Source organism: Artemia franciscana, chromosome 10 (assembly GCF_032884065.1).
Source record: "Artemia franciscana chromosome 10, ASM3288406v1, whole genome shotgun sequence".
Taxonomy (NCBI): domain Eukaryota; kingdom Metazoa; phylum Arthropoda; class Branchiopoda; order Anostraca; family Artemiidae; genus Artemia; species Artemia franciscana.
In genome coordinates, this window is record NC_088872.1 from 23,960,446 (window position 1) to 23,986,072 (window position 25,627).

Sequence of the window (25,627 nt, forward strand, 5' to 3'; positions counted from 1 at the left end):
CCCTTCCATATTTTTCATAATTGGAATTCAAGCAAGGACGTGCAATATAATTTTAAGCAAGCAAAACAAAACTAGGAGAGTTATATCAAAAATCATCGTATTAACAGATTTCTATGAGGACATGGATTCGAACCCCCACCCTGCTACATAGATGCCTAGGTTTCATATCCAAAGGTAGTGAATTCTCATTCCATTTTATGTTGGCTACAAGTTTAGAGTCAGTTGGGTAAGAAGAGCTACGTTAGATTTTATCTTAAAAAAGTTCATTTCGGTTGCAAATACAGACGCAGAAATGTTTGAGCGAGACTGCTTTAAAAAAGAAGTTTGATGGGTTACTCTTGAGAACAGGAAAGTGCCGTCACCGCCTTGTGTAGTCGTTACACTACACGTATTCCCAGGAGTCCTACTAAATACTAGATAACTAAGAAAAGTTTGGTTATAACTTAGATATATCCATTTCTAGGCAATTTAGATTGCCTTTGTTAGGATTTTCTTAGGGGTCACCGAGAAGTTCCGGAAGGACTTTCTCTCTAGTCAATTTTGTCTCCCAATATGCTTTTGAGTATCCTGAACTTTAAAAATTGAATGCACAAATTTTCTTTTCAATACTCTTTTAATGAATATAGACATTGATTCCATGTTGAAAAAAAATAATGCGTTCAACATTCTTAAGAAATACTTACAATTAAAGCATTTTTTCAAGGAGGCTTAGACTTGGTTCCCTGGTTAGTTGGATGCATTTCCTGGAATCCAACGATCGATAATTTCTCCAGAGCAAACTTAGCCGACAGTTTCGAGATGGTTTCTTCCAAAGAGGTAGGAAAGAAAGGTTAATCCCACATGAGCTTAAAGTAATAATAAAATGAATGAATGAAAAATGGCCACGTTGTTTTGAATATTTATCAATTCCTATGAGGTACTGTTGTTGGATAAAACTCGATTTATTAATAAACAAAATTGAATTTCATAAATATCTGATGGTGATGCATAATAGTGCCACCACCCCAAGCAAAAAATTGAATTTCCACCTGTGGAAACTTATCCTTTGATCAATATTATATTGAAGAGGCAGCGAGCAAAGTCAAACAGATCTAGAAGAGTTCAAACTTTTAACGCAAGTAGTACTGACAATTTAGCGTGGACAACAGCAGAATTTTTCTTACCCCTCTCCGAAAACACAAAGTTTTCATCGGGAAAGAGGCAGGGGAAAAGGTTGGGAATTTCTCTTTTGTTCAAGAGGTGCTGTATTTTTCCAATATTGTAAAACATTAGATTTATTTTGCACTTGGTCTTCCGATGGGATGAATCTTGCAAAATTTACTTTTCTTATCAATGAAATTTAAATATGGGTATCAATTGCTATTTATAGTATAATTTCAAATCAAGATTTTACATCCTCATGGAAACAGTTGACTGTAGAGAAAGGCGCAAAATATTTCCGCTTTGATATTGTCTTAAAAGTTGAAGAAAGTTGCGGGTGTTGGAACCATTTAAGTTCCTCTTAAGAGTCTGTGTGATTCATACCTCCTGTGAAATAAGGCTTAACATTTTTTTCCTTTGTTTAAACCCTCTGATCCCAAATACATATTTTACTGTATCTTAGCAGTATGAAAGAAAACCTAAAAAGAAAAGTAGCTCTCAGGCGTAACTCGTTTTTCCGTTTCTTCAGTCTCATGCAAAACTTGTATTTAGTATCTTGACGCTCTTTAAGTTACTACCGTCTAATTTGCTGTCCTTTGACGAGGAAAGTCATTAGTGGCAAAGATTACTTCTCTGCAAGTGTATTTTTCTTACTCATTTTATCCAAGCGACGCTTCATTTACTGAATTTTCTTTACAGGTAATGAATGTGGATGACGCAGGACGTCGTCTCTACTCTGGGAAGCTGGAAGTGACAGATAATGAGCTTATACTTTTCCAGAGAAATAAAGGCCCTATTCGGTGGCCTCTAAAATGCCTTCGAAGATACGGTTACGATGCTCAATTATTCAGTTTTGAATCTGGAAGGAGGTGTCCTACTGGACCGGGAATTTATGCCTTTCATTGTGTTAGGGCAGAACATTTATTCTATAATGTTCAGGTAATAGTATATTACATCTAAGCCTGTACACATACATTTTATGGAAAATGACGAATAGCTAAATTTTGATATTAAAAAACATCGAATTCAAATTCAAAATGAAAATCTTTCTAAAGCGACTTTTTGAATTTCATGACCATAGCTTGAAATTCAAATACAGGTCGTGTCTTTGCATCAAGAGAAAATTTGGGTCACTTATGATGTTAAAGATTTGTTCAACTTTGCACAACAGCATAACACTTATCATAATATTTTTACGCTATAGCCCCGGGGTTTTCAAACTACGATACAAATACAACTGGTGGTACAATACAATATTTATAGTGGCGCAATTCTAAAAAAAAGAAAAAAAAAGATAAACGAATGTTCAATATGAATAAAAACTAAGCCTTTGATTGATTTCGAATGGTGACATGCTATTACGATAGTATGTAAATTTTTGGTTTCAATTTACACAGTAGAAAATTTTATAAGTTTGATAACCCCTGCGCTCAAGGATTATACAGAATGTAAGAATTTAAAGCGCAGCAATCTATTCAAATAGATTCTCAAATAACAGACCTATTTTTTGTCATCTGCCTTACATAAGACCCCACGTTGCTGATAATGGAGTTTTTCAAACTCAAGCTTTGGTTATCCAACGTGAATGAAAACACCCAAAGTTAGCTTTAATTTCGCAATCGCTTTCGAAAGATATTAGGTTTTCAATCAATAGGAGAGGACAGCTTAAATAATTCCTTAGAACGCAAGCCTTTCCATTTACAATTAAATCTAAATAAAAATACTGAAAAAGCGTAGGCCACTTTTTTAGTAAGAAAGACAATGGATTTTTCTTTCAATCGAAAAATTTTAACGCAGTATCTTACTCGGTTTTCAACATTTTTAATTCCGTTTAATTGAGAGCAGAGAGGCAACGACTTTAGTGATAATCGATTTAAGTTTTTCTTCTCAAGCCTGAGCATAATGGAATCTCAGGAACAGGAAAATCACCAAAAACTGGCAGAGTTTATAAATATCTTGGTTATTGAAATGTTTCCTTTAACTGTAAAAATAACGAATTTGATATAAAAAAAAATAAATGAATAAAGGATTAAAATAAAGCTCCGTTTAAATCAGAAATTTAGCCAGCTTAATTTTTTTTCTCAAAAAATTTTCCACTAGCCTCTGTATATAATTAAAACTTGCTGAATTCTAAATTGATATTTTTTCCTACTCAGAAGGTCTAAGTCAATTCAAAGAGTCTTTTGTTTAATGAGTTAATTCTTAGAGAAACATAGAACAGAGGTACTCAAGATTTTTCCCTATTGTTTCCCAATGAAACTGACAGGAAATGAAACTTAGTATTTGTTTTCCCTTCTCCTAAGAACTCTTCAATATAATATCATGAAATTATCGTACTTGGTGGTTTACTTAACGTAGCATTAGAAAGCCAGAGGCATTAAAAGTTGGCTCCAGGGAATACAACTTTTTCTAAATGAATGGTTTTAGTACCACCATAATTATCCTATAATTTGGATAAAAACTTAGTAGGAAGCATCTTCTAATAGATAACTCAACTGATATGATTAATAATATTGTTGATTTGCATTATATCGGATATAACATTTACGTGTTATATCTGATATACATATACATGCGTTTTTATAAAAGTTTAAGTCGCCTCTTTCACTGGTGCTCAATTGATTCTTACACTAGCCTTACTATTGCCGATAATACTACTCAACAATAACACTCGTATGCACAATTTTTTTGCCCACCAAAGTTTCTTAGCCCTTTCAATGGGTCTCTGCATGGTGAATTCGAAGACGCAAGTATGATTTTTCAATCCTCAGAGATTTGTGCATATAAGTTTGTTTTTTCGTAAACTTGGACGTTTCTGGTTTTTCTAAAAATAAATTTAACTGCTTAGTTGAGTGTTCGAGTGCAGTCGTAAGCAAAATTCTAAAATATAATCAGGTTCTTGTAATATCGGAAGTTTTTTTGTTCAGGTTTTTGTGAATCCGATCAAACCAACTTAAATAATCAGCTACGAAGGTTCTATTAACACCAGGCGTTTTAAATTTTGAGAAAAACAAGTGTATGCTTATTCAGTATCGCTTTCACTGCGGATAATAGTAAAACTAAAAAAAAGCAAGAAAGCTCAAATCTGATTGCTTAAGGTTTAATTTTTACAGCACCCTTAGTCATTAGGCAAGGATTCTTTTGGGGAGGTTTTATAGTTGAATTTTCGGTATTTCTGAGAAAAAAAAACTAAAAAAAATGATTATGTAAAAACACGTGATAGGGAAATGTGATTACCCTCTTGAATCCAGCACATGAAACTGTTATGGAAAATGTTCGAAGCTACTTAAAGCACCAAATCCCACAAGTGATTAGAACAGAAAAATAGCTCTAACTAGCAGTTACGATAAAAACTATGGTTCTTCAAAAATTCTTATTGCGCTTTCAGTGTTTGATGCATTTATGTAAGGTTCGGGTTTTGGACAAAAAAAAAAAAATAATAAAAGAAAGTTTTTTTCCTCATTGGAATACAACAGTCAGCATGTTGACGCCAAGTTGAAAACTAACTTATTTTACGAAAAATCTAATGACTAGCATCTATTTCTTGTTTATTCTAGTGCTCTAGTAGATACCCTGTGATACTGCAGGCGTTGGAAGTTACTTCAACATACCAACTCAAAGACTACTGAGTACTAATTGAAGTTAAAAAATGATGGAAAATGAAATTGACATAAAATTCTAAAAATATTAGAAAACACATGTATACAAAGACTTCCGATTATTATAAGCGATAAACATCTTTCTGCTTTTTTCCATTAAGAATGAGGGTTGTTTGCACTGAATGTCAATAAAGCATCTCACTGCATTTATGAATTCAGTATAAAAAGCTACATAGGGGAACCTACCTAAAAGAAAAATCCAGTTTTTGAATAATCATATTATTATCCACAATAAAAAAGAAACTGAAAGATTCAGCACCAAAACTTAGGCAATGGAACAATTCTGAATGTATTTCCAATTTATATTTTATTTTAGGCAAAAATAGCAGCCAGAAATGAGAGAAACGATGAAAACCGTCCGCTTTCGATGTCTTGGCATCCTCCAGTGACAAATCGGAACTCTTTGCAGGCAGTACGTGCCAGTTCAACTCGGAGCAGCATTTCAAGCATTCCCGGAATTAGACCACAGATGACTTCAAGTAGGACACTAGATCTCACACCCTCAATAGCCTTAGCCTCTTACGAGGACGAAGTATCTGAAAATCCCTATTTAGAACCAATCAGAGTATCAAGCCAAGCCTCAACAAGACCTCAAAGCCAAGCTTCACTAGACAGAGAGAGTTTAAGAATTACATCTAGCCCCGACCTACAAGAGCGTACGAATTTATATGTAAATACACCCGTAAGCGAGAAAACTTCCCCCAAATGGAATAAAATGCCAGTTGTCCCGGAGCATTACATTGGTTTAGACGATAAAGAAAATAATGATAAACACTGTTATATTAACGTTAGCCCAATAAAACAGAAGGATATGAACCCAGTGATAATGTCTCCGGAAGAAAGTCATCTTTATATAAATGTTATTCCGGATCAAACATTAAAATCACCAACAAGTGACTACCTCTCAAGTGGAAGTGAGCTAACTTTGAGACCGGAAATTACTCCTGTTAACTACGTACTTTTAGACCTTGATCGAGGCTCAGATTCAACTAATTCCCAAAACCAGCCTTTGTCACCCCAAGGCTCAGAAAGTTCTTACTATCCGGAGTCTCCAACCAAGAAAACACCTGAGGGAAACGTTCCTCAATCAGGCTATGCCACGATCGACTTTGATAAGACAGCAGCTTTATCCAAATCAATAAGCGAGAATAGCGAGAAAGACGCAGAGGGACTAAGACGAACAAGGCATAGTATTGTGAATAGAACATTTCTAAGAAATAATTCTTCAATGAGTGATTAATCGTGACATGGTGTATAAGAAAAGAAAAGAAAAGTAAGTAGCAATTTCATCACAAGTTCCCGTAAAAGAAGAAAACGATATAACTAAACTAAAGCTTTTACTTAAAATTTGTAAAAAATCCTCTTTAGGTATGGATAGCCATTAAACCAAATAATTGAAAGAAAAAAAATTGAAAATAGGGCTTCTTTTAAAAAATGAAAATATATTTATTTTCAGATTTTATGTCCTATAATAGGTCCAAACGAAAAAAAAAAAAATACTTAAGGGTGCCGAACTTACCAAATTTTGACAAACCATGACGAAATTAGCAAATTGCGTATATATTTTCAGCTAAGTGAAGTAAAATTCTGCGTGAAGTGTCGTTTAAGGGGGCTTTCTTAAAGTCACATAATAGCGGCTTAAAATGCATAAGAACGTATCTATAAAGGGAAAATTGGTAAGTAATCATATCCTCATTTCGAATCAAATACTAAAAAAGTAGTTGACATTTAGCAAAAACGAAGAGTAAAAGGAATAATGGCAAAAATTGTTTAAAAACAAAGCTTAACGCCGAAAAGTTTAATTATTCAGGTATACTACATTTTCTTTTGCAAAAGGCTGACAAATTGCTAATTCTTTTTATTTTTTTTTTTATAAGGGGTTCAAAAAAAAAAATAATACACAGAAAAAATGGCAGCCTTGCTTATTTTAGGAACTTATGCAGATTCAAAGGCGATTACCATTCTTAATGTACTGAATGTAGCTCAAGTCTTACATAGTTGACCTATAAAGACTTCCTATTTGGGAAGGGGAACGGTTTTGGATTAAAAGGGCCTAGGAAAAATAACTTGAACGTGTTCAACAATGCAAAATTTAGCAGATCTTTTGTGAGAGTAGGAATTTCAACCAAAGTCTTTTTTTCTGAACTCAGAGTGAAGGATTGAAACATTTCACCATAGATTCATACAACTATATAGATTTATAAAATGTCTACAACACCCTTTAGAAACAGATTTATATCAAAATTCGTTAGAAACACATTCTGCTTTTTAAGCAAGTTACACATTTGAGCTCAAACACGAGATGAGCATAATGTTCGCTGATGTAAGCTGTCAAGTAATATAGAGTGCGTTAAAAATTGGTGCTAGTTGTATTTCTATGTAGTGTGCAATAGTGTAAATAGTCGGCAATGAAGTTTTTTTTTCCACAGAAGTGCTCAACCGATTACAGCTTCAAGCTCAGAGGCAGAAAAATGTCTCACGGTATACTCAAGCGTTAATTAGTCTCTTTTCTTGATATTTTCATTTTTTTTTTTTTTATTTGTAGAGGGCACATATTATTTAAATGATATTTAAATAATAGAATGTATAGAAATATTATAGAACATTAGATCAAAATAATTTTAATGACTCGAAATAGCATGAATTAGAAGTAAACGGCTCAATAAAACAGTTTTGTAGGATTTGAAATTTAATATTCTTAGACACGAAGGCTAGTAAATAAAGTCTTTTTTTCTAAATGTTGGTAATTTCTAAGTGAAAGCGTAGGAATTCCAAGATACAAAGAAGTTAATCTACAGTGTTTTTCATATCACCTTCGCAAATAGTTGGCACTTTAATACTATACAGAACAGACTTTGTGAAAAATTTAATTAAATAAAAAATAACGATAAACAAAATTAAGCAATAGAATTGAAATTAATAAAATAATAGTGCTATTAGAGCTAGTCAACTACCTACTCCTCCCTGCGAATATGCTCTTGGGAGGGACGAATAGAACTATCTTTCCCAGTGAATATTGCTTATGACTCGAAGAAAAAAGGCAAACAGTTAACATCAGTAGGTAATTCTGTGTGTGTGTGTGTTTTTAAGAATAAAATTTCAGTACGAGTGTCTTACTAAAAGCAAAGAACCGTAATAATAGAGATATATTGCTGTATAATATAAAGTGGCTTCTTCTATTTATCTTAATTGTTATACTGTTGAAATAATACAATAAAGTTATCGAAAGCTCAAATCGTGTTCTGTATTTAGCTACTTGTTGTTGAAAAACAGTACAGTGTAAAGAAGAAAAGAAAAAGAAGCCAAAGTCGAAGCTATCTGAAAGCAAAATAGACCAAACTGATGCCAGCAAGGACAATCAATCCCAGTCCCCCAACGGGGCATTTGTCAACGAGTATTATCACTAACTGTACCAGTAGCGACAGCCCTATTTGGGAGATTAGTGCCTCTTTGCCTTCTTGGGACATTTAAGCAAGTATATGTAATCTAGCTCTGGAGGTACACAGCAAAACCCCTTCCACCGTAGTTAACAACATTTTAGGGTTTTCCGATTTCAACCGAGAATTAGGCATCCACGTGTGGTAACCTCGCTATTATGCATGTCATGGCTGAGATTAATTTCAGTAATACACGTTATGGAGGGCTTGAGAGTGTTAACCAACTGAAAGTACTGATCAAACTTTGACCTGAGACATCGTGTATTACAAAGGCCTACCGTAAACAGGTCCGTCTTCCGGATCCAAGGACTAGCATAGAGACTTTTACTATAAGTCTCTCTGCCCCGATGGTTGTTTATTTTTTATTTTGGAAATAGGCAAAAAAAAAAAAACTTTGCAGGCTTGTTAGTCCAGCAAAAGCTATTGGCGGTCCAAGGGTCATTGCATTTCTCGGATAGAGAACAGAGCCAAATCTCCATACGCCCACCCTCAGCAATGGCGGTGGTGCCCCAGCATGGGTTGTACCTATGTTGGGTTTAAGTTTGAACCTATTTATCTTCCTTGAATAAAGATGGATCTTTTTCCATCATTTTATCACAGAATCTTCTATGTTTTGTTGTTACTATTAGTGTGCTTAAAAAAATGCACATTTAGGTCATTTGTAAAAAGATTTATGTCTGTTTGTCTTGAAACAAAGTAAATACTTTGTGTTCTCAGATATAATTTAGTTCTCTTGCGTGCTTTTTCTCAATATAATCTTTAATATATCTCAACAAGAAATTATTTTTGCTAAGGGTACGATAACTGATTGTTTGGTTAATAGCCAAGATGAGCCTTTTTATGGACCGTATGGGTAGCAAAAAACCCGATTGGCCAGTTTTATCACTTCCTTAAACTCACTTTGACCTCACTTACACAATCGTAATAAGAAAGTCATGTGTCCTTCACTTGGCTCTCGCGATTTAGTCATTTTCTTTCAGAAAAACCTTCTGCTTCTAACCTTGTTGTTTCTGGCATTATTTTTAACTTGGAAGAGTTACTGACATCTCACGCCATTTTGGCCTGTATCTCCCAAACTATTTAAGTTAAAAAAAGATGGCATAAAATTCAAACTGATAATCGCATCAAACATAAAGATAACAGACAGTGATATAGATGGATAAATAAATCCTTAAACAGATGGAAGTTAAAATGAATATTCTAATCAAATTTAAAACGCATATAAATTACTAGACACAGGACTTTGGTTACCACCTAAAACCCCTTCACCTCCACATAACCATAACTTTCTAATGTATGTTGCTTCATTTGCGTTTTATTGAAAACTATATTTATTTTGAACAGTATGCTTCAATTTTTCAAAACGTCGCCGAATAAAAAGGACAAAATCACTATAATAATTCAAGTATATGGTACGAAATAATAAGGTAAACTGAATGTTTAATATATAATAATTTTCATTCCCGAATATCTCGGCAATTCAGGATTCAAGATTTTATTTGGTAATATCTAAAAAAAATTCAATTTTATTATTAAAAAATAATTAAAATATTTTTGTTTTTTTAGCAAAGCGCAAACGACGCAATAGACTGAAGGTCTGCGGTTATGGGAGGAGGGGGGACAGTAGCCACAGCCCTGTTTGTAGAAATTTTGTTTGTTTAAATCCTGAATTGTGTTTATATTTTAAATTCTAACCGTTCTACAATTGATTTTTTTATCTATATTAATATTTGTTATAATTATGTTTGATGTAATTATTCATCCTAATTCATGTCCATTATGGGTTTCATTTATTCTTTGATAGTAATTTTTGGTCGTTTTAAGGTTCAATTATCATAGATTATTTATGCTCGTCTTTAGTTTTAATTAAATAAAAAAAACAAGTTTTTTTAACTGAAAGTAAGGAGCGACATTAAAACTTAAAACGAACAGAAATTACCCCGTATATGAAAGGGGCTGCTCCTTCTTCAACGCCTTGCTCTTTGCACTAAGGTTTGACTCTTTCTCTCAACTCTACTTTTTAAAACAGTAAAAACTTTAGCGTAAAGAGCAGGGCGTTGAAGAAGGAGCAGCCCCTTTCATATACGGGGTAATTTCTGTTCGTTTTAAGTTTTAATGTCACTCCTTACTTTCAGTTAAAAAAAACTTGTTTTTTTTTATTTAATTTCTGAACGTTTTTTAGTTAATCCATGTTTTGATTTCGGCTCTCCGCAGATGAATAATTAAAGCGAAATTTGCATATTTATTTATTTGGCTAAATGGCTTTCCCATAGTTTTGATCGAATGATTTTGCGAAAAAAGGAGGGGAAGGAGGCCCAGTTGCTCTCCAATTTTTTGGGTACTTAAAAAGGCAACTAGAACTTTTAGTTTTTACGAACGTTTTCATTAGTAAAAGATATACGTAACTTACGAATTAGCTTACGTAACAAACTTCTATGTTCGTATGTTTTTATTACGTATATGAGAAGGTTCGCCCACTCCTCAATACCTCGTCAATAACTCTTTACATTAAAGCTTAAATTTTGTCCCCTGAATCACAAAGGCCGTAGAATAAATAATTGAAATTACTAAAAATCCTTTAGCGTAAAGAGTGAGGTATTAGGAGGAGGTGAACCCCTTATATGCGTAATATTTTCTGTTCGTTTTAAGTTTTAATGCTACTCCATACTTCCAGTTGAAAAAAAAAACTTTTTCATATTTATTTTCTCATTGTTTTTTTAAATAATGTTAGAAAATGCTGCGCCCCCTTTATGGAAATCTTCTTCCCCCATGACAAATTCTTCCATGGAAAATCTCCCCCACATAGCCCCCTCTTCTCAACCGCCCCCCTCCCAACCAAAAAATCCCCCTGAAAATGTCTCTACATTTCCCAATAACCATTAATATATGCAAACACTGGTCAAAATTTGCAACTTGCAGCCCCTCCCACGGGGAATGTGGGGGAGTAAGTCGACCCCAAAGACTTAGTTATAAGGTTTTTCGACTACGCTGCATAAAATGGCCATCTCAGAATTTTTATCTGACTACTTTGGGGAAAAAATAAGCGTGGGAGGGGGCCTAGGTGCCCTCCAATTTTTTTGGTCACTTAAAAAGGGCACTAGAACTTTTCATTTTTCTTTTTGAATGAGCCCTCTCGCAAAATTCTAGGACCTGTGGGTCGATATGATCACCCCTGGAAAAAAAAACAAATAAACACGCACCCGTGATTTGTCTTCTGGCAAAAAATACAAAATTCCACATTTTTGTAGATAGGATCTTGGAACTTGTACAATAGGGTTCTCTGATACGCTGAATCTGATGGTGTGTTTTTCATTAAGATTCTATGACTTTTAGGGGGTGTTTCACCCTGTTTTCTAGAATAGGGCAGATTTTCTCAGGCTCGTAACTTTTGACGGGTAAGACTAAACTTGATGAAACTTATATATTTAAAATCAGCATTAAAATGCGATTCTTCTGACGTAACTATTGGTATCAAAATACCGTTTTTTAGAGTTTTGGTTACTATTGAGCCGGGTCGCTCCTTACTACAGTTCGTTACCACGAACTGTTTGATAAGGCTCTTTACTTTTCTTTGAAAATCTTCCTTTCCGATTTATTTCTAATTAATTTCTGTTCGTTTTCGATTGCCAAAGTTTTATTATTGGCTAATGTTTTGAGTATTTCTCTAGTTTTTCAGTTTTCAGCTTAAGAATTAAAATATCAGATTTTAATTTAAATTCGTAAGTAGCATAAAGTGATCTGAGTGATGGCTGTGATTGTATTCAGTATAATTGTTGCATAAATTTCGTTCAACTTGAAATCAAGGTTTAGGACAGTTCTGAAATAAGTTTTGGATTCAACAGCAATTTCTAGATAATACAAACGAAAGGAAACTCGTGAGAGAATGTTCAAAACATTACACGTGAATTAAAATGGAATAAGAGAATAAATATATTTTAGAGGCATCACTCAGCTCTTTTTACAGCTCATTTGTGAATTTACCCTAGGCGTTTTCTCGGTGTAGCATGGAAAAATGTCATTCTGACAGCTTGGAAGCACATAATTATTTCGGTTAAATTCAGCATCCCCTTCAACATTCCCTCAAAGTTTCAACTTAATACCCTTAACCGTTCCCAAGTTGTTTTATCTTAGCGAAAGAAGTCGCATTCGAAAGTTGCAGTCACAGACACAAGTAGTCGCAGTAGCTAATAGTCGAAGTCACAGATAGCAAAAGGTATTAAAAGTCACGAATAGTTGCAGCCGCAGTCGCAAGCAGTCATGATCATAAAATCATAGTTGCAGATAGTCGCAGTCACAATTAGTCGTAGCTACAATCACTAATAGTTACAAGTCTTTCGACGATTTTGAACAAAAGGACTAACTCAGAATTGTTATCAGCATTGAGGGGGTGGGGTATCTAGAGAATACAAGGGGGGACTGGTTTGCCATCCGGTTACTTTCCAATATTCAACTGCCCTGAAATTTTCAATTTAGCATTCTCAGCAGTTTCTGAGATATTGCTGATACGTTGTTTTGACAACTAGCAAGCAAATGGCTTTTTTATTATTTTTTTCAAAACCCTTCAACATTTATAGAAAACTTTATCAGACCCCCTAAGACTTTTTGGAGAACAATGATCAAACAAGAACCTTCCCTAATAACCAACAATATATGTAGACAGCGGGCAACTTGCAAAACTTTAGCCCTTGCCCCACGAGCCGAGGGGGATCATATCATCCCTGGAGAACTAATCTAAGTTTTCTAGTGCTCTAACTTTTTTCCGGTACATTTGAAACTAATAAACATTGTATATTTTTGGATTTACTGTTTTAGAAATTTCCAAGTATTGGAATTTCAGTTCCTATTGACATGGACCACTCCTTACTTAGAACTCGTTACCAGGAACACCCAAAATGTTTTATTTAATCTTTAAACCTTCTGTGAATGTTTTTGTTTCAAATGTCATGTAGCACATTATACAAAGAAAAACATAGAACACATTAAAAAAAAGATTATTGGTAAAATAAATTCCACTTCATTCCGTAGGAAGACTTGGATGCTAGTATTACCAATGTATTTTATCTTCACTCTCTTGTTAATGGCAAAGCAATTCAAAACAGCGTACTCCTTGCAAATTAATATTTTTTCGAAGTTTATCTTTGTAACGTTAAATCTCAATGAAAACTACAAATCCAGAAACAGGAACGAGCATGCTATTAAATTCTTCTACACCTTTATTACACAGAATTCATATACCCGTGCTTTTATTGATGTGTCGGGGAAAAGTAACATCCACCATGGTTTAGACCGAATCCTTTCTTTTTTTCCCCGAAATTTCTACCACCAAGACAAATAGGAAAGGATATTTCCAAACACTGCAACCATGTTTTTTTTTGTAAAGTCCCCTCCCCCAATGTAAACATAGCCATGGCATACTGTACAGTTACAATTATTTTATTGCACAAATCATTTTTAAATATATAATCAAAACATAAATCAATCCATAAAAGTTACTTTTTGTGTTTGTCTTCCGTCGTGTCCGCAAAAATGAAGGCCAACTTCGTATTTTCCAAGTTTTGGCTGATCCACGAGTCAAAATCTCGATTTAAATCTTCGCTAAAATAGTTTTGCCAGTCACCAACAGCCCCTATATAACAAGAAGGAATGTTTCAAAAGCTAGCTATAATTTTACTCTGTCTATACTTTTTCTAGATCTTTGCTCTTTTATGGATAAGCATGCACATAAGGTGATAATTTAATAGAGAAGATCAAATCATAGGATATGTCCTAAACAAAAGCTGCACAATGAAAACCATTTCAGTGACTGAAAACATAAGATACGCACCAAATATGTCAACAAGAATAGGACTCAAAAAAAGAAAGAAAGAAGCAGAAAAAAAGAATACACGAGTCCATAGCCTAAGGATTAATATTTAAAACCTGGTTCTACAAAAACATAACTAAAATGAGCAGAAAATGTCTACACTGTTAAAAAAAGAATGACAATCAATTTTCATGGTAAAAATGTTTTAATGTTTTTTTTTAATATTAGGTATATCCAGGTTTGGTGGCTGAACGGCTATAGATAGAGCCAAAAAGCAAGAGTATATCGCCACTTGAATCACCCTTACTCTATGCCTATCTACCTTAGTCCTTCCCTAGAATGGATGATGAACTATCTATCAACAAGAGATATGAATAATTTTTCCACAATTCTGAAAAATTTATGTTAGCTTTGCCTATCATGGAGACTATCTGCCTTGGATTTATCCTAGATGGCCATGGTTCCCAAGCTTTTCAACACCTCCACCAAGTTGATCTAATTCAAAAGCGCTGAGCCAAACCCCGAATAGTAAAAGTGGTAACAAAACCACGACTTGCTTATAGTAAGCACCGCTTAGGACATCAAGGAACGCAGAACACAAATTTCACATATCCAAATTTATCATTTTCACGTTATCCTAACACCTTTTGGCACTGTAATTAAACGGGAAAAATTGGTCTCAGGAATGCAGGAAGTATACCATATGATCCTGCTACTATTGGATCTGGATTAAGCGGAAATTGTCCAGCATGTAAAAAAAAGAGTCAAAATCTGACTTGCAATGAAACTCTATAAAAAGCTAGTTTCTCAACAGGGTTAAAGAATGAGATTTATAGCAAAAATATTCAGATACATAAGTTTGCTTATGCCATATATTCATTTAAGAGGTTGACCAAATGACCTCAAAATCAATACCTTATTAATGCGAAGTGGACAGGCTAAATGAATATACCTAAATTAGGTGTACAATAATTGGTAACTCATTGAAACGGCAACTTGATAAAACTTCTGTGGAACTGCCAAATAAGGACAAGATTTTTGTGGGCATTGTAATGTTTATTCGATCGTTCGTTTGTGAAATAAAAATCAATTCAATGCAAGGTAAACTATTTCTTTTTGGACGTTTTTCGAGTCTTATCAGATTAAAATACTCATAAGTAGCCTAAAAAGAAACCCCACATAAACTTATTTCTTTTGTTACCAGAAAGATAAAAGGGAGTTTCCTCAAATAAACAATGTCTTCTTCGCGTGAACTTCTAAGCACGACTACCAGAGGAAACTGAATAAGTGCTTTAAAACCAAGATGATGCTAGTCATGTTCTCTTCCCATTACCACCCTCCATTCGCTTTGCAATTTCGGATAGTTTTTCAAGGTACGAATGATGGACCTTGCAACTCTCTGAGACTAAGATTTGCATTCTTGACTTGCCAGTTTCGATAGGTTAAAGCCTGAAGATCGGCCTTAATTTATGCCAATTTGAAATCAAGTTATGCAATAGACATGCGTAACGTAACGTTATACAACAAATGGTTTTGCCACGAGACAGGTTTGCTCTGATTCAAAAGTTAGTATTGTTTATTTTGCAAGTTTGCACTACAACAGTAAAAACAGCATCTACTTATGTTTGTACAACAGTAGCTGACGTTAGGGGGTACTAGTAGTATTCTCTGCCAAACTTAATCATCTCATTCCAAATTCTTTCTAGGTAAAAAACTTTGGGTTAGTGTCTGAGGCGGCAGAGTAGGCTAGTCTTTACGTGGCAATACTAGGCCCAGGGTCCGATCACAGCAGCCGCAAAGCCTACGCAATGTCTAATCAAGAACCGTCGTTAATCCATAAGAAGACTTCAAATAAACTTATAAACGGAACCCCCTTTTTTTGCACCTACATCTAATGCCAGCTTATGCTTTACTTATGACAGTTGTCGGAAACCAGCCTAACTTCAAACTGTTTTTGAAACTTTGTCGAAACAAAAAAAAAATGTAATCCTTATTTTTATGTTATTTTTTTTTATGTCCCTAGAAAACTTAGGAAACCCAAAGTTATTTTCTTTATCTGTAAATCCTATGGACACAATTTCTGAAATAATCATTTTTCTGCAAAGCCTTGCGCAGTAGCACAAAGAATATCAAAATTATGTAAACTGTATATAGGCTACTATGATTTTTAATAAACAATTTTTTTTAAATAATTGACTCCAAAATATTCCCTTTTTTAAATTTAGCTATTAGGATTAACAGACTAAACAACAATCTTTTCAGGTTCTGACTTATAAACAAGGACCGAAATTCTTAGTTTAAAAACTCTTTAAGGACATATTGTGTTTTCACTTTCTTTTGAAAACAGAATGGGAAAAATGCTCAATTTAGCTGCACCGTATATTTTCCTATAAATCTAAAACAGATGTTTTTTGTCTTTCGGATAAATATTCCAAGTTACTAGCATTTACGTCTAAAATATTATGCATTAACTTTGACTTCACGGGTATGTGATTTGCTGCTTATAATGCCATCTTCTATTTTTAGAGAGAGACTTAGTATTCAAGCTGGGACGTTGAGCTTATTAATTAGATTATTAGTATCTGTTAAAGTTAACTTGCTCTAATTTTCTGTTTAATGCACTTTTTTTTGAAAAACAATTTTTTTTTTGTATTTTTTGTTCAAAGGGTTTTACTTTATTGTTGAAAAACAAAAGAACTAAAGCAGAGTTTGTCAGTACGGTTTCTGCATGTAAAAGCTGTGCATTTTAACCGATTTTTTTTTTGCCATTTTCAATTGTCTTCGGAGAAATTTAGAGAACACTCGTTATTTTTTAATTTTGTTCCAGGAATGGTCATCTCAGTTCGCTGAAAATGCACTTAACCTCAAGTCTTCTTCTTCCTTTTAAAACATAATGAACGTTCAAGCTTTTTTGAACTTGTTTTCCCGTCATTTCTAGAAGGTTGCGGCAGCAAAAACCAAAGAAATAAATTTCCATTTTAGATGGTGTTTTCAAAAAGAAGACCATAACACTAGAAGCAAAACAAAATATTTCATTGAAAAGTAATACAAAACTGTGAAGTCGTTTCTTTTTCTTCAGAGTAATTTCTTTGCAGAGTTAAATATAAAATTATTTCTAGTATATTTTTTTAAGTTCGAAAAAATTCCTTCATCTTCCATTTCTTCGTTTCACAGCTCGAAATTTAATGTAAATTTCAACTCCCTAAAAAGGAGCGAGGATCCCACACACTAGTGCTTATGTTCACGGAAAAATTTGAACAAGCCACGAAGAAAACAGAAAAATGCTTGTTTCATAAGTAAAAATGGAATATAATTTAGCTATAAAACTAGACAAATTGGCTAGGAGAAAGCTCTGAATTCAAATAAAAAATTCACTGTCAATTTCAAGTAGAAAATTGGAATTCGTGGAAAGGTCTATCATTTATTGTTTCATTCCAGCCGTCGATGTAACATCTGTCAATAGTCTTATTACATCTTCAAAGTCAATAGGGGTTCCCAGCTCGTTGGTTAAAAGTCGACCTTTTCACATTCCAGAATATACTCTTACCAGCTAGGTTTTTGAACCTGCGTTCTTCCGCCCAACATACGATTTATTAACGTGTTTTTAAAGTAGAATGTTAAAAATGTTTTTTTTTTTCAAAATTGTTCAAAGTCTAATCTCATTTGCAATACTGAATGAACTAATCTAATTGAAACTAATAGAGAATAATTGTAAACTAACTTGCAAAACTAAAAGACAAATACTGAACAGAAAGAAAAACGACATAAAATGTTATATATGAAAAACAAACCTCTAAAAAATTTGAATTTTCTTTTTAAGAAAAAACATATGGCCTAGAAGCACAAATATTCTATTTTTAAAAATAGTTTCTTCCTGCTTTTAGGTTTTGTCAAGTCCTCTTTTGGTTTAGCTTAACGCTACACAAAAATGCAACAAATTGTCAGCAATATTCGCTTTTCAATATCCTTAACGGTGTATTTCACTTCGTTTTTATAACAAATTAACCAGAGATAGCTTTAAAAATTTCGCTCAATTCGCAATAATGACAGTAAAGAAATCCTCATTTATATGTCCGACTTAAGGCCAAAATGATCAAATATAATTCTGAGAGCAGTAATGCAAGAGAGGTCAATGTACTTCTACCAGAGAAGCAATCAGATAAATTTATTGAATTTTTAAAAATAGTTATATTAAAAGGCTTTTCACCAACTCTTATTTTAACTAATTTAACTTTATGAGGCCTAAGTTTTAAGTAAGAAGTTTACATGGAAAATCATTGATGTTTTCTATTTTTATGCTTCAGACATCTGTTTCATCATATATATTGTTTTCATCTGCCTCCAATAATAAAGACTGACAATCCTCGCGTGGTTTCACCTTAAATAAGACCTACCTACCTTACTGCTAAACAGTAGTTGGTGACAGACAGAAGAGGTTAAGAGCAGTTGGTGACAGACAGAAGAGGTTAAGGGGGCCAGTGAACCACTTTATGCCTCTAACCAAACAGATTGAAAATCATTCCTACATTTTTATATTATTAATCAATGTTGTTTAGTTTATATTCTAGCTTTAGAAAAGAAATACAAAAATAAATTGTTCATGGGAAAATACAATAATAATCGGTAAAGTGTAAAATAAAAAATGTTTAGTATTAAAGATATAACGTTATCAAGAAGTGTTTGATACCTCGTGTCACTAACCAGATTTTAAATCACATCACACTTAAAATTTCATTTTATGACTGCAGCTAGTAACACACAGTGGTAACAAAACTTTCCATCAGAACCGGAGGATCTAAGATCAGGCTATTTTGTAATAGAGTATGTGCTTTAGTTAAACCTACGTGCAATCTGTGTTTAAACTAAAATAAGGGTTTTATGGCACAGACCAAGACTAATCTATATTTCTATTATGTCACTGATACGTAGGATAAGCATTGCAGTTTTGAATGGATTCCTCTTAAAATGGTTTTGAAAAATCCTCTGCTCATTTAACATAAGCCATACACGGTGATTTGGGTTATGAGCCCCACAAGGACCAAGTATTGTGTTTAGTTACAATAGTATGTAGTGTCAGTTTGATTTCCGTATCTGGAATTTCAGCAAAAATGAAATTATCAATTTCTTCCTTATCTTTTGGTTTATCTTCTTTTCTATGGGTTGTTCACGCTTCTGAAACTCAATATTATAAATTCCGAGAGCCAGTGTACTCGAAATATTTTTTCTATTTGCCATCCATCAATTTCTAAAATTTCATTATAAAAACTCGACCAGTTAAATCTGTCTGTATTCAGGCAATTGACTGCTTTCGAGGTTCTTGATCATTTCTGGCCATTTAGGGTTGTATATCTTCTAAACAAGTAAAGCTTTCTATGATTTCGTACAATCACCAGTGGATCTGGATAGTTTTGTTCCTGGGACTGCATTAAAATGAGGACAGCAATATCACGTTTTTGCCAGGAACGACTCCAGCTTCTAAAGTTTGGTTTTATCAATAATCCATTAAATCAAAGCACAAAGTAAATCTTTTTTTTTGGAAAATTGGTTCTTGGAGGATTGAATTTACCGTACACGGGCTCTAGGGTTTGTAGAGATTGGTCTTCTTATGGTAAATCCTGTGAAAATTTTTATTTAAAGCTGAAGCTTAGGAAGGATAACAACTTTTCGGGTAGTTTTGTGTTGATATACTCCACAATGAGAGATCGGAGGAACCTTCTATGAACAGTTGGATATGAAACTGGAAAATTTGAAAACGAAAAAATATGGATGGATTGATTAAATTTTGGAAATTAGTTTGCGAAGTTACAGTCGAAGTTACAGTTAGTTTGGAAAGTTAGAAACGCAGCTAGAAGCATTAGCAAGAAAGGCTTTAGGCTTAGTAGAAGGGAGAAAGTACTCAAAGTTTCTATTTATGACAGCTAAATTTACAAATCAATATATCAGACACAGGAAAAAGACTTCATGTTTTTCTTAGTTGAAGCATAGTAAAAATCAACCAACTTTTTTGAAGCTATCGCTCTTTACTAGGATTAGTAACGGAAATATAGAAGACAGATTCATTTTATAATTAAAAAAATAATTTTCCAGATTTCCAGGGGTATTTCCAGAATTTCCTTCAATTTTTGAGATGGAGGGATTAAAACCTCCAATTAAAATTTTCAAACTTTGACGGTTCTAATGGCGTACTTTAATTTCCATTTATCTCCGTCTTTGAGAGTTTTTCGGCCCTTATTCGAAGCTTCAGTATTTTTTTGTTCGGTTAATATTTACTTTTAAGTTCAACATGAATAATGTTTACCATTCCTGAATCAGTGTCAAATGTCTATCCTTTTATATTTGAAAATTCACTTAAAACCATGTTTTAAAATTTTTAGTTACTTTGGCTTGTGGTTCGCTCTTTACTAGATTTCAGCTAATGCTGCAATCACGATAGTGTCAAAAAATAGTTAATGAAACATTTCGCCAATCTCTTTTACATGCTTAGCCAGAAGCCTGCATTGAGTAGTGTCTTCAATTGACAGAACATAGACGGTAGTATGTTCCTTGTATCCAGGCAAAAGAGTTAAAACCTGGTCTAGATATTTGCACTATGTTTTTATAGCAACGCTGAGACCATATCTGTATGGGGAAGAAATATACAACTTAACCTGAAATTTAATTTTAGGAATCTGTAAGAGACTAGTTAACTACAATCCAATATGTCATCATCTGTATTCCATCTGAGTCGAGCACTACTCTTGGAACATAACCAAGAATTGGCAGAAATTTGTATTTGAATACGAATTGACATCCCCTAGAAGCATTAGACTGCATTGTCATTAGAATGCTAATATCCTAATGGAAAAAGGAACAATCAGAGTAATGAAAAATTCGTTCACTGGATAATAGGCTGTGTATTTAACCTAAGGAAGATCAAAAAATGGCTCGTGAGGGGATCGAACCCACGACCTTCGCGTTATTAGCACGACGCTCTAACCAACTGAGCTAACAAGCCGTTACACTAAAAATTACGGTTATGAAACATCAAGGCAGAGACAATACTTATTATGAAAAAGGAAATACAAAACCAAATTTGTCAATGGGTCTTACAGCTTATGCGGCTGGTAAATGGTGAATATTTAGTGGTTGAGCGCTTCTAAAGGAAACAATAGGCTAAAACAGATAAATGAAGTGCCATTAGATTCTCTTTTTATGCTATTTCCAAACATTATGGTGACTCTTCTGACAATTCACCGAGAGCTGTTCCTAGGGTTGACGGTATCCGGGGAACAAATCAATTATAGCACCCCCTTCGGGTTCAAATATAAGCAAAAAGTTGAAACAAGGTAAAACATTTGATCAAAGTAGGCAACAGTGGCGCAATTCCGTGAAAACCTTGAGAGAGGAGGGGGATGTCCAAAGTTGGAGCCAATTTTCCCAAATCAAGTTAAAATAACAGTGAAAACTGAAAAAATGAGCCATATAGCTTGAATTATGCAGGCTTATCTTAGTTTTGACAAGATTTTTGAAGAAACTAAATTTCAGCTGGGGGAAAAACTGGGCTCTAGGAGGAGAGGTCTGAGAGGGAGAGTTGCCCCCCATCCCTATAGATAATTACGCCCCTAGTAGGCGAACCCACAGCCGAGGCACCCAGAGCAGATGACCCTTTTGCCCCCATTTTAAACGGCATTGAATACACCCTCCCGCCACCCCAGATATAGTCATAGGAATAGATAAAGGAAAAATAAAAGAAAACATGGCACTGGTATGATATAAAAACTGACATAATATTCTTCATTTAAGTAGAACCTTTTTCTCAGACCGTCAATCCTAATGAAATACGCCAAGAAAAATATAATACTTTAGAAACAAATTTGCGTTATATATTTGCAGATTTGGGGATGGGGGTAAAGTATAGTGGGACTGCATGCCAAATGTGTCAGGTACAATTATTCTGCATATTATGAAGTAAGGATTGTTTTCTTTCACACAGTCCGAATACTTTACCCCCCCCCCCATTTCTGCAAATATATAAACCAAATTATATATTTCCCATCTATTCTGTCACTTCTCTTTTTTTTTTGTCTCAGGCTAAGCTGAAAGAAACTAACGGAAAAAACCGGTTCTACAATGCGTCAACAGATGAACAATTTGAGTGATCGGGACTATATCATACAAGTACCGGAAACACTACATCAATGAAATTCTTCCTTTATAACAAGTGGGTTTCCAGGGGTGAACTTATCAGGCGAAATTATACACAGGGGGAATTTGCCAGAATTCCTATAGAAAATTATTTTTAAATGTCTTGCTTTCCCTTTTGCGTCTCAATTTTAAGTGTGGAATTGTTAAGGATACTTGTCCTGAGTAAATTTTCACCGGGATTGAATTGTCTAGAGGATATTTCCGTGGGAAGGGGATTTCTCCGTGGAGGTGGGCCAGATTTCTTGGCATTATTTAAAAACAATCAGAAATTAAATGAAAAAAAACAGTTTTTTCAACTGAAAGTAAGGAGCAACATTAAGACTTAAACGAACAGAAATTATAACGTGTATGAATGGGATCACCCCCTCCTGAACCCGTCGCTCTTTACACTAAAGTTTGAATTCTGTCCCCAATCCTTATGACTCCTGAAACACAAGGGTCGTTTAATTAGAACAAAATGAAGCTTTCTTAAAAGTACTAAAAACCTTTAGCGTAAAGAGCGAGGTGTTGCGGAGGGGGAAATCCCCTTCATACACGTAATAATTTCTGTTCGTTTTAAGTTTTAATGTTGCTCCTTACTTTCAGTTGAAAAACCTTATTTTTTTTTTTAATTTAATGTCAGAAAAGCGACCATTATATTAGAATTTCGCATTAAATAAGGAATTTAATGGTATTATTTTTGTTTATTTAGCATGTTCCCTTCAGAAGTAGCCAGCCACTATATTTTTACCTGTTAAATTATGAGTTTTTAATTTACTTAGTTAAGCAGAAGATGAACCCGCCACTGTACTGGTAGGTATAGAGCTTCAAAACTAAACTGAGAAGAACCAGAGAAGTTCCAAACCTAACTGAGACGAAAAAAGTCTGATAAAGAACAAACAAAGCTAATAAGCTTTAGCAGATGAGAAGCACTGAGTTATCCTACCACCGTCCGTACAGATCAGCAGAACATTAAAGCCAATAAATTCGAAAATACGACTAGGGAGCAATAGAACATTCTGTAAACGTTGAAATAGCATTTCAGGTTAAAATACTTTCAATTTGTTTTTTTAAATAGTCAGGATTTAACAGCCCATTGGAATGCAACTATTTATCATAATATGATTATAAGGTAAAGGTAAGGAATAAGGCATTGAACTTTACAGTCCGATCCGACGGTGCTGATCTCAGTTTCATGACCCTTCAGCCAGGAAGTGCAGTGGGAGGGGGAGTAACCATTCTGTGCTTTCGATTTATTATCTTCAATTAATTGTTTTAAATAGAATTAGCTTGAGAAGATGTCATTTGCAAGCTGAAGATTTTCAAATAAATCAAAACTGCTGTGTACAAGTGCTTGATTATAGCATTTGAAAAAAGAATAGAAAAGAACCGGATTCCAACGACATCTTGAGGTTGAGTCTGACAACTTTAAATGGCTATCAAGAAAGCAGAAAACACAACACAAATCAAATGGTAATCACTTTATCCGTTTATTGTTTTAAAATTAGCTTTTATGCGTTTTGTTTAGCTTTTATGTTATTCGTTCATTTATCCTTTCTTGTAATGAAGCTTTTATTCAGAACAAAAATAAAACTAAAAAACAACACTATATGGCTTACCTTTTCTAAAGAATTTTCCTTCATTTTTGTTTACAAGACCCAGGTCTTCCCAGTGAGAGTAATTGACGGAGGGATTTATCGCCATATTTTCAAATCTCGTATGCTCAACTATCATGCGTACCTTCAAATGAAAAGCAAGCAAAAACAGAGATTAACAAGAAGATTAAAATTACCGAAAGAAAAGGGAACATACAGAACATTTGTTATATGCAGAACATAGTAGAATGGAACGGCACTCCTCCACCCACAGAAAACAAGAAAACACCAAAGAAAATGAACACAAAGAAGAAAATGAGAAACATTAAAACATAGCCTTTCCTAAGGTTGGTTGGCTGGTGGGGAAAGATTAATTACAGCACCTCCGTCTCGATATATGTCCCGATTCAAATATAGGCTAAAAAAGCCAAATCAAAGTGAAAAGTTAGAACAAATTGGGCAATCCCCCAGTCGCCCTCCAGAGTCTGCGGCTGACCCAGTTGCCCCCCCCCCCTATAGAAACAGCTCAGCGTACAAACCATCAAACCATAAATCTTGGTAAAAAAGAGCTCCTAAGTACTTTTGAAACTTTTGAAACTTTTGAAGAACTATTGTGACCCGAATACTATATCCGAAGTTATTAGTTTAATGGGCGAGGCACAAACAACTCTTAAAAAGATGCGTCTTTCAGTGAAACCAATCTTTGTCATGCCGTTTCTTCTTTCGTGATGTCGATCAAGTGACGTAAAAATCGATAGCTAATTAGTATGAATATTCCAGGCCGGGTCCAGTTACCACTTAGACATAGTTCCTACCAAAATGACTCCTTTCAAACTTAAGATTTAGGATTTGTTTGAAATGTTAAGTTAAGTCAATTTTCAAAACAACGCGAGGAGTAAAATAAAAAAAAATGGCATAAAAAAGATCGGATTTTAGGTCTAGGGAGAGTGAAATGTCACTTTGAAGACAAGACCAAAATGACACTTTTTCAGCCGGCTTCAGGGAATTAATTTTAGTAGAGGAAGGGGATAATCTAAGTGTCAAACCTGGTACAACGGAAATTCTTAACATTGTTAGGGTTAGGTCAAAGCCAGGTTTTCCTACCCCTACGGTTATCATAAGGTGCCAGCAGCTAAGCAATTAGGGTTAAAGGTAGTGTTTTCTTTCAAAGTTTGTTCTAGAACTACTGGTGGCACAAAAAATTTACAAAGTTAAAAGTTGAGCATCATTTTGAAAATTTCAGAGCCCTTAATGTGTCAATAAAGGACAAGGACCAGAGCTGATTTAACTACCTTAAATCTCATAGGCATAAACAACACAATCTCAAAAACATTGTTAAAGACTGACTAAAAATATAACTTTATCCTGTCTAAAAATATCTTTTTCAGTTGTAATTCTATTTTAGAAAATTCTTCTTTTTAGACTATATTTCAGTATGTGACGAGGTCGGAACCTAAAATGTGACGAGGTAAGGAACTGCAAAAGTTGTCCGTCTGTACGCACCATAACTCTCGATGGAAACGAGATATTTTCATGAAACTCGGTTTGGGTATTTTTTGGGTCAAGAGTAAGGTCGAGTTCGTAGATGGATTTTGTAGCCTACATTTAGGTGGGTGAGGGGTTTAAATTAAAGAGGAAACGAAAAATTTTTAAACAGCGGGTGTGATAGTCGTCCGATCCGAATTGAAAATGAGGTATCTAAGACACAAGATCTTTCTATATATTAAGTTTCATTAAGATCCAATCTCCAATTCGTAAGAAAAATATACCTCAATTTTCACGGTTTCCTCCAGCCCCCAAGATGACCAAATAGGGCAAACAACTGTTCTC

General features: G+C 34.2%; 2 protein-coding genes and 1 non-coding gene across 6 annotated transcripts in view; 1 reads left to right on the plus strand and 2 right to left on the minus strand.

Annotated features, from left to right (window-relative positions):
- The window catches only part of LOC136031944 (fibroblast growth factor receptor substrate 2-like), a 50,127-nt gene extending 42,093 nt beyond the window's left edge, over window positions 1-8,034 (plus strand). For all 3 annotated transcript variants that reach the window (XM_065711946.1, XM_065711947.1, XM_065711948.1), the window contains exons 3-4: window positions 1,840-2,079; window positions 5,116-8,034. In XM_065711946.1, the coding sequence (XP_065568018.1) occupies window positions 1,840-2,079; window positions 5,116-6,039 (1,164 nt within the window). In that variant the 3' untranslated portion in view covers window positions 6,040-8,034. The remainder of the gene's footprint in view (window positions 1-1,839; window positions 2,080-5,115) is intronic.
- Window positions 8,035-13,653: 5,619 nt separating this feature from the next.
- The window catches only part of LOC136031949 (sulfotransferase 1E1-like), a 50,016-nt gene continuing 38,042 nt past the window's right edge, over window positions 13,654-25,627 (minus strand). For both annotated transcript variants that reach the window (XM_065711954.1, XM_065711955.1), the window contains exons 7-8: window positions 23,822-23,942; window positions 13,654-13,862 (exon numbers count right to left, since the gene is read on the minus strand). In XM_065711954.1, coding sequence (XP_065568026.1) covers window positions 13,726-13,862; window positions 23,822-23,942 — 258 coding nt within the window. In that variant the 3' untranslated portion in view covers window positions 13,654-13,725. The remainder of the gene's footprint in view (window positions 13,863-23,821; window positions 23,943-25,627) is intronic.
- Window positions 20,960-21,033, minus strand: Trnai-aau (transfer RNA isoleucine (anticodon AAU)). The gene has a single exon. It is a non-coding gene; the product is annotated as a tRNA-Ile (tRNA).